The 10,268-nt window shown below is 32.6% G+C and overlaps 1 protein-coding gene across 1 annotated transcript in view; it reads left to right on the forward strand.

Moving 5' to 3' along the window:
- LOC110026427 overlaps nucleotides 1-10,268 on the forward strand; it is a 71,427-nt gene that overhangs the window by 36,424 nt on the left and 24,735 nt on the right. The window contains exons 7-8 of the mRNA XM_020727358.1: nucleotides 5,123-5,240; nucleotides 8,599-8,709. Coding sequence (XP_020583017.1) covers nucleotides 5,123-5,240; nucleotides 8,599-8,709 — 229 coding nt within the window. The remainder of the gene's footprint in view (nucleotides 1-5,122; nucleotides 5,241-8,598; nucleotides 8,710-10,268) is intronic.

Below are 10,268 nucleotides of genomic sequence, written 5' to 3' on the forward strand. Positions count from 1 at the left end.
TCCCCCCCCCCCGCCCCCCCCCGCCGCTCGCTTCCTTTGCTGACCTACGTCACCGCTAATGCCGTCAACGCCTAGCTCCGCCCCGTTGCCGACGCTGCCACCTGCCACAGCCGCTCGTTGCCCATTGCCACCGTAGATGGTTATCGTCGTCACCGCCATCTGCCTGCCATCCCTGCCGGTCACCGCTTGCCGCCCGCTTTTGTCATTTGTCGCCTACCGCCACCCACCGCCGTAGCCGCCGGCCACAGTAACCTTCAGTTGTTGCCGCCCGCCACCGTTGTTCGTTGTCGCCATCGCTGCCGCAGCGACACATGCTCAAATGAATAATCCCTTAATCAATTAAGTAGGACCCGATGATAAAAAGATAGTACTAATTCCCATTGTCAGTCCGTATTACGTGTATCTTAGCTTAGATCTGATTTTACACCATCTTGTTGAATATTTAAATTATGGCACTAAAATTATATTTATCTTTCACGAGAAATAACTATGCAACTCTAGAATGATCATCAATGAATGTAGAGAACCAATAAGAGTTGGTGATAATACTGTTGATCTCAGACGATGTCCACATATCACTATGAATTTAGGAAAAAGGATGGGCTAGTTTGTATGGATGATTAAGGTAAGAGGTGCGAGTGTGTTTGGATAATTGACATGTTTTGAATTAATATGATTCATAATTGAGGAAAGAAATTTCCTTTTAAAATATTTAAAATTTGGATAACATATTTGATAGTTCTATTCCATGATTGCATTGTGTATTCATGTTAGAAGATAAAACTACGAGGAAAACATCTAAATTATTTGAACATGCCCGGCGGAAAGCATTTTCTGAGTGGAGCTATTTGTGTGAAGCCATTTACTCCCAGCTATTTAATATGTTTAATTTAGTCCATGAACTCTTCAAATATTATTCAAATAAATGGATCATATTTGAGAAGTTGTGATTATTTTGGATTAAATTTGAAGAGTCAGTGTATTAAGTTGGATGCATTTGATAGTCTGGAATTAATCTATCCATAAGTATTCCAAGGACCATTTAGATATTTTCTATACATGTCCTTTTCCATGATTTGCATTCAAATTCTTTTTTTCTTAAGATTTTCTTCAAGGCCTGAAATTCATATTTATATAGTAAATTATCAAATTTAAAATTTTTTATAATTTTGTTGATGTAAAGAATGTCACAATCGAATTTTAGAATTTAAAGCATAAATTCAAGAACACTATCCTCTGAAAATGAAATATCCAATGCTAGTAACAATAGAAATGGATCCATATTAATTTGAATAGTGAGGATTTTAAAATATGGTTTGTACTAGCAAAAATTGTAGCATCAGTACTCATGTGATCAGCATCTGAGTTGACAATCCATTATCTTGCTTTTCTAGATGTAACTAGGAGAGTTTTCATAGCGTTTTTTTTTTTTTTTGCAACATGCAACAATAGCTTAGCTCCAAACATCACCATTGGTCATAAAGGTTTGTTGAGACTTTGTTGGTTGTTAAAGTATTTTTTGAAACTCTTTGCTGAATGGGTTTGGATTAATATAACGTTGGAGTCTCAATGGAGACGACATTGTCATGAACTTCACGATTCTGTGCTATCCTTCATTTTATGGTATGTATGTTTTTTTGCATCTCCGAACAATTGCTATAAATATGTCCATTCTTGTGACAATAATCAATGTAGGGTCTGTGCGTCTCCTTTGTGTGAATTAATTCACGGTGTGAATTGGATTCCATGGACTGCAGGGGCGCAATTGTCAGCCTTGAGAAGTATTTGGAACCCCTAACATTACTATTTTCTTCTCTTGAACCTTATTCAAGGCTCCACGAATGTTAAACCTTTTTTTTACTCTCCCGCGGTCAAAGTATGAGATGTAACAGAAGTAGACATTTTAGTCTGACATATTTCCCACCAATACTTATTCCAACTTTGCTAATCATTATCGAGCAAGTAGAAATTAGTCTGCTTACATCGTCATTAAATATATGTTATACTTCAAAATTCTCTAATAGATGTATCATAATAATTAATACAGAAGTGTGCATAATTTAAATCATCAAAATGGGCTACAAAACTTCTAACAAACTTCATGTATAATTAATATGTTCAGAAAATTTAATCTATATCATAAACATATTTCATTATATCATATATGTAAAATTATATCTGAACACTAGGATGGAGGACAAGAGTAGATTACCTGTTTATGTCCCAAGCATCTCCTTTTCTTTTTCTGAAATAACAATTAACATAATATCTGTTGAACTATTGACTCGATAGGATAAACAATTCTAATAGAAAGTTTAAGCATATAAGAAAATAACATAATTTATAATGTTAATCATTTGACCTAATATGCATATAGATATTCATCAATATAGCTAGCTTAGTGCTGTAAAATTAAAATAAATTATATTTGGATAATTACCTGAGTAAATGGCATAATCATAGGCAAACTTAAATGCTTGCCAGGAAATGAAATATAACGTTCAAGTGTCGTATCATTTAAGACTGTGTGTTAGTTTGTTGCTATATGAAGGCTGTTGTTTACATTTATTGTCTTTCCCATTCTTATTGTTCAGTCTTAGAAATGTCATATGATGTCTGTATATATTTCGCCATCTTGCCCATTGACCATTATAATTACTTATATGATTTGTGTTTAATCTGTAATGACAATTATTTATAGCGCCTTAATGCAAGGTTGGACTATATTGTAGCATGCATCTATTATCAAAAGACCAAAACTCCTTTTCGATAGGCTCATATTGTCAGGATTTTTGCCTTTTGATTTGCAGGTCATTATCATATACCAACATTACGTTTCATAATTTTTTTTTTTTCTTTTGAACATCATTCACAAGATTTTTTTTTAGCATTGATATCTCCTTATTGTTAAACAACCTGTATTAACTTGCATTTAGTAGTATAGCATGACATGTAACAATCGACATCTGGGTATTTAATTTTCATTCTATTTGATTAAGTAATATTTAAACTTGAATTATATAGAAATTATGAATTTATTTTCAATTGGTGATCATCTGAAATGTAGTAGCCTTAAACTTGATAGGTGATCATTTTCAGAAACTTAACTATACACATTTTGCTAGCCCGCTGAATATAAAGAATCATCTACTTATATAAACATCGCAGATCAAGGAGGTTTTAAGAATTAACAAATCTATGTCTGGAGATAAATTGCTTCCTATATCAGTGATACTGAGTATATCACCACAAGTATAGGATTCTCCTCTAGATGAATTTCCTTACTATCTCCCCAAAGTCTAGATCTTTCTTAAACAACCGAATCAAACACCAAATTCTTTAATTGAAGTAATTTTCTATCTTGCAATATAATTTTATATCTGATGTCTTCAAAATAATCTTTTTATCTCAAAAAGATTTCTCAAGCTTAAAAACTTGAATCCAAACTCAATTTGCGGAAGAAAACAAAAAAAAAATGGATTACCAACCTCAAACCTTATTCTCTTCTTTACTTTCTCCCATTCTTTTCGTTATTTTCTCTGTTTCGGTCCGTAGGTGAAGTAACGGGATTGGGAAATCAGGATAATGCTTAGATTAGTGCTAATATAAGTAATAAACTTTTGTTTTATAAGAAAGTTCTAATTTTCATTTGTGACGAAATTTATTAGCCATGAAGTCACCATACTATTTTTTACTTTTTATATCCATAAATTGGGATCTCTTTCAATTTGAATTGTGAACTCTTTTTGGAAGATGATCTTACTTGCCTTTCCTAATGATCTCACTGGTTGAGACCATTGGTTGAATTGCTTGAATTGCCCATTAAGTTAGTAGCCAATAGTCGAAAGGATATTGGTATCTAATGAGGCGTTTTCGTAGATTAGGATCAATTAACTAGAATTGGGTGTCACCTCAAAGTTGTTGCTTCAGGTGTGATGGAGATGGAGAAAATGTGGGGAAGAATGCAAGGGAAAGCTATGGAAATTGCTCTGATTCCATATAAAAATGGATGGAAGATTTCAATAATTTAATTCAAGTGTTCTACATAGAAGTTAGGTGTGAACCATGATTTTTTCGTGGAAAAAATTTAAAATACCTAAAAATAAACAATTAGAAATGAAAAAAAAAATCACATGATTTGAATATTTTAATTCAATTGTTATTATATTTAATGCATATGGAAGGATGGAACAATACCATAGACTAGTGAGGTGGACGATACAATCTTAGAACTGCTCTGAACAGGTGCAAGCAAATGAACAAAAGGATCCTCTGACATTCCAGTATTCGTGGACATCAAGAACAACCAATAGTTCAATTACTGTGCGATTGATATATCATATTTCTTTTTGGAGCGATTTTGAGACTATCCAACTTATTATTTTTCTCTTAATTATGTTAATTTGATTTGGAAGTTGTTTGTATTCCTTTTTTTCATTGAATTGGTTATATTGACATAGAGCTTGACATTTTTTTCCCTTTCTTTTACAATAGTTTGTTACTCAAATAGTAAATGTTCTACTTTTCTAAGTAGTGCTTCTAGTTATTATTTGGTTAGCTTCGTTTATGCCTCGGGTGGTGGGTCATATGAATTTGAGAACTGGTAAATGCAGGATTTTTTAGTGGGATAAAATTTTTCCAATGTTTGACTAATGTCAAAGATATTTTATCAGATTTGTGTTTATCTGAGCAATATTTTTGATACATTCATTTGTTATTTGAGCAATATTTTTTAGAACTGGTACTGAGCAATATTTTTGATACATTGATTTGTTATTTGAGCTTTAAGTTGCTTTGTTTCATGAATAAAGTTAAACTAATTAAATAACTAAACAACTCTCTTGTTATTTCCAAATGGTTCTTTTCCCTGTTGATGTTCGATATACAAGCTATGTTCTTGCCATCTTATACTTTAGGGTTCATACTATTTTTATTATATAGTTTTCCAGTTATAAACTAATGTGGATGAGCTGGAAAGAACTTGAAATTACATGGCAAATATAATTTGTCTAGTTTTATGGCCGATCTTCCTTAGTCTATTCCTCTCTCTTTACTATATAAAAAATGAAGAAGAATGTGAGCTTACTTCAATGATCATGCTATTCATATACATTGTTTTCAGGCTAGACGCTGAAGCAGCCAAACTTAGGCAAAGCATTGATGGGATCAAATCATTACAAATTTCTTCAAGTGAAAGTAATGACAAAACAGCAGAAAAGATGACCCTTTTGACAATGGAGGTATGGCTAATTTTTTAGTTTTAGTTCTGTATTTTTCTCATGCCCAAAACTTATTTTTATACAATACTAAGTTAGAGTATTTCTCTAATTATTATCATAGAATTTTTATTTTATTTCTTTTTGAGACATTTTACATATATTTTACTTTCGTATTTATTTTAATTATGCAAAAATGTTTTGTATAGGAATGCTGGGATAGAAATTTATGATATTCAAGCCATTTTTTTTTGTCATAAGTTGAGTAAACGTTTGTCATTAAAATAAAGGAAAGGTCACAATTATAAAGGAATAGGAGTAATGAAAGAGAATGAATTATAAGAGATGCAGCTATACGGAAATTGAGAAAAACCTAAGAGGACTAGAAGGGAATTGGTTATCTTCTAGATAATGTTGATTTTGGATAACTTATTTTATTTTGCTTTGTTAATCCCAAAATAGGCAAAATTGATAGAGTCAAACTAGATGATTTTCTCTCTATTTTTTTCTTTTGTTAGAAAATTACTTAGCATTTTTTATTTCAAATATTAAATGTGGATGAAAAGAAGAAGTTATTCTAGAGCTCTCTGCTAGTCATCTTTCGTATTTACATTTCTTCAAGTAGAAAATTCACATTCTAAGTTCTTAAAAGCTTAAGACATACAATAAAGATTATAAAGCCTCCAAATATCTGAAATAATGCTGCAATAAAAAGAAGATATGATTTTCTCACTCTTATGAAATAGTGCTGCAAGAAAAGAAGAGATGGTTTTCTCTCTCTCTTTTTTAATAAAATTATCTATCATTTTTTATTCCAAATATTAAATGTGGATGAAAAGAAGAAGGTATTCTAGAGCTCTCTGCAAGGCATCTTTGATATTAATATTTCTTCAAGTAGAAAATTCACATTCTAAGTTCTTAAAAGTTGAAGACATACAATAAAGATTATAATTCCTCCAAATATCTGAAATAGTGCTGCAAGAAAAGAAGATGTGGAAATCATCTTTATTGTTGCTTTTGCAGATGCCACTATTAGCAGGCATAAGTTTGGGAAGGAGAAACGTCCACTTAGTTGTCCTTGGTTTTTCTGGATGGAAGCTTCAAAAATGAAAATCGAGAGATTGGGAAGAACCCGAGCAACATTAGGTGAAGAGCTAAAGGCCTTTTCTTGATTAAGACGATTGAGGTGTCAGTTCAATTTTGCAAGGCAACTTTTGTAGATTTCATTCCAGGCATAATTTAAGATACTGTAATTGAAAGAGAACCTGTAATTGAAGAAATTTGTATTGGATATGAATTTAAAATGGAAACTGATAGGAAATGTGACGCACCTTTTAAATCAGACTTACCTCACTGAAGTTATGAATGAATTTACTAAAGTTACAATCATGTTCAACCTATGGAGACCCAACAGCTGAAAAGCCAAGGAGTACATTCTTTTTTATTTATTCAATAGAAACAGATGCCTGGAAGTCATCAGGATTAGAAAAAGAGAGGAAACACCCTATTCCTTTTCTAATGGACACCTTAATTTTTCATTGTCAGCATTTTCCGGAAAACCGATGTTGATAGATCAATAAAATAGATTTAAACTTGTAAATTTATATGGATGACATAGATATCATTCAATTTACTGAGCTTAGCTTCTATTAACAAGTCTTTTGAAAGTGGATGTTTGTCCACACAAATCAGCTTCCCAAATTGATATTGAACGAAACCAAAAGCATCCCATTTATAGTGCAAAATGGGAAACTATGAATTCCAACCCAAACATGTACATAATATCTAGCAGTAGAAGCTCCAATGTTCTGATTCTAGTGCTTAACCATGATAGAAAAAACATCATGTTTAACATATCCACTAATGGATCACCAATCTTCTTATAACCCAAACATATGACCCCATTTTAGCAATCTATAGTGAAATGACCCCTCTCCAAACGCTTGAAACATTTTTTTTTGGTCTCATCTCTACATGCTTGAGAAAATTCAGATTTAGTCAAGAATGAAAAGGACCTATTTTGATGTGTGAAGCATTTTTTACCGCGTCAACAAAGAAGCTATCAAAGACTTATATAGGGAGGAGTGTACAACTCTCAGCCCCTGCCTAGGCATAAAACCATATCTTCCGCACGTCAACCACCTATCCTCCTTAAAAATACATGAATCTTCCTTTCATGATGTTCCTAATAAGTCCTACACTTCGTAACTAGAAAATTCTCTCTTTTTTTATTTGTGGTTATGTATTGGGGATTTAAAATTTGTGAAATCACCACAATAAATTTTTTTCTTAGATTTTTTTAGGTATATGTCTAATTGGATCTAATTGATTGCCTTATCACATGCATTCACTTGTCCTATTAATGTTTGAAATTTTAAATATAACTTTTTTTTGTGGGTTTTCTTTATTTATCATCTTCATTGTGGTGCAGGTTTTTTTGATTCATCTGCTTGGCCTTAAAACTTTTACAATTATTTTTACCTTTTTTAGTTGATAGAGTTGTTAATGCATTTGACTAATTGGGTGAATCAGCTCATGCCTACCCCTATCTTAGTTATGCTGGAAAATATAATCTGCACTTTTCGGGTTTTTATGGGTCATCTTTTTTAACAAAGATATGTTTTGGTTTAGTATAAGGCCTGCTATGGCTTCAAATTGTTTTGGTTGTTTTGAATCTTCAAGCATGTATATTCATACCTTTTACTTTAAAAGGTATTTATGCTTTGTATAGAAGAAAATGAGTATCTCTTTGTTGTTGCAGTAAGCGTTCACTCAGTTGTGAATATCTTTAGTGCTTTTTATTTTTATAGAACAGTTATAACAATATGGCATACTCTTTTTAGGCGATATGAAGATTTTTTAATTTAGCAGTAAGCTTTTTGTTTAAATAACCATGCTCATCTTTTTGGGCACGGTACTTGCTTGGGCTGAAGAGTTAGCTTCAGCTCGTAGAAGTAAAGCCATTTAACATTGCAGGATAATTTTTTTTTTAAAATATGCTTGAGAGTGACTTTATGAGGTTTGGGCGTGTTTGACTAATATATTTATATATTCGTAGGCACAGTTCTTTTCTTTGTGTGAGCATCTTAGCATGATCTGCTTTATTTATTTATTTACTTATTTTTTTGGCGGCGTGGGAATAGATCTGAGTGGATGAAAACCTGAAGAAAGTTATGCATTCGTTTTTAGGCCTTTTAATAACTGGGAATTTTGAGGCCTTTTTATTGTCTTTTAATGCATGTTTCTAATTTATAAAACTATTATCATCCTAAAACGTTTCTTATGCTTATGATTTTGATGCTAATGTGCGAATTTAGTTATCAATTATATTCAAAGTATAGTGTTATTCAAATTTTTTTTTTCTTTTTTGGGGAATTTTTAGGCCCTCAAAGGCACACTGGCAGAAGTTCGGCTATGTTTCAGAATTGAGGCCTTGCTTCTAAAGAAGAAAACCATAAATCCTGGAGATTCACCTGAAATCCATTATCAAAAGGTATGTTGCCAGATATATACTCCCACACCCGTAGAGTATAAAGTGACATTTTGAACGCATGTGCAAGTGGATATATTTTCAAACTATGCGCTCATATGCTATTTTTTATATTAGTGGAGTTCAGTATATGTAGTGGTGATGGAGTAACATCATATTTTCTTAATTACATATAATCTAAAGATGATGTTGAAAAATGTGCTTGAATTAAGTTCAAATGGTATTTCCCATTTTGCTATTGAGTAATGTTAGCATTTTTTTGAGTTCTTAGTATAAACGAAGTTTTTCTTATTTATTTATTTCTGTTTGATTTTTCAAGGATGTCTGCGGTGAAAATTTCAATGGGATAGCCTATTTTATGTATTCATGCTAATTAATTCGATAAAGCTGCAGGATTTCCATTCCTTGTGGTGACATTGTTCAAAGCCTATTACTGAATCAGATGCTGAAATTAATTATCACTTCAGCTATTTCACTTTAATGAATTTCAGGGCTTTTCCATTAGATATTCTAGATTACTATTCTTCATCCTTCTGCTTTTGAGATGTTTGCTTAAAATGGAAATGAACTTGGCAACTAGAAATGTACAAAAAAATTAACAACAAATGGTTTGTTGTGTCTCACTTCATGAGATTATTGCTGAAGAACAACATCATTATGAATTTGCTTATTTTGTATGTAGCCCAAAATTAGTGAGTTGATGTAAAGTTAGCACCGATTATCTTCTTGATTGACTATGCTGGCACTCTAATCTCTTGCAGTAGAAAGAATGTTATGTGAGAATTTTGTTCCGACTTCTATTTGAATAGAAGCATTGAAATCTCCATTAGCTTTATTTAACCTGGGGGCTAAAAAGTAATCTTTTTGCACGTACAATATTCTAATTAACCTCTTTTGGAGATTTGTCATTTTTATAGCTAGCTTCTTGTTGACCTCATTTTTGTGAGGTCTTCTTTTCTCCTCCTTAGAGCCTAGGATCTAGTTCTAGGAGTTCCTATTGACCGTCCTAGAAAACTAGAATTGAGACTCACCCTTTTAGAAAATTCTAGTCAATTCCTATTTTCCTTTGATGTCTAGCATCTAGCATCTTTGGCACAAGACCATCATCTTATAGACGAGTGGTTATGGGTTATTTTGCGAAGACTCAAGGGAAAAGTTTCTGATAGGACTTCAAGCCTTAGGAAAACATCGTCACGACCTTTTTCATCACATACACACACAAAATGCACATAATTCAATGAATTGCACGAAATCGGACTTCAATTAAGCCTAAAGGACGAGTGAAAATGCGAACTTCTCCGGATGACCTCCGACGACAAATTGGACTGCGCCAACGCGTCCGAGATACCAATTTTGGTAGGAAATGACACCCATATTGCTATACTTTCGACACGAGAAAATTGGCACGCAAATCGGTGAATTCGTCAAAATGATCTCTGACGGCAAAATAAACTGTACCAGAGCGTTCGGAATGTCGAAATTACCTAGGGAGGACACCTATTTTGCTTGGGAGCCGCACATGGATAAATCGCATGAAATTTGATATATATATATATATATAT

Source organism: Phalaenopsis equestris, unplaced genomic scaffold (assembly GCF_001263595.1).
Source record: "Phalaenopsis equestris unplaced genomic scaffold, ASM126359v1 Scaffold000372, whole genome shotgun sequence".
Taxonomy (NCBI): Eukaryota; Viridiplantae; Streptophyta; class Magnoliopsida; order Asparagales; family Orchidaceae; genus Phalaenopsis; species Phalaenopsis equestris.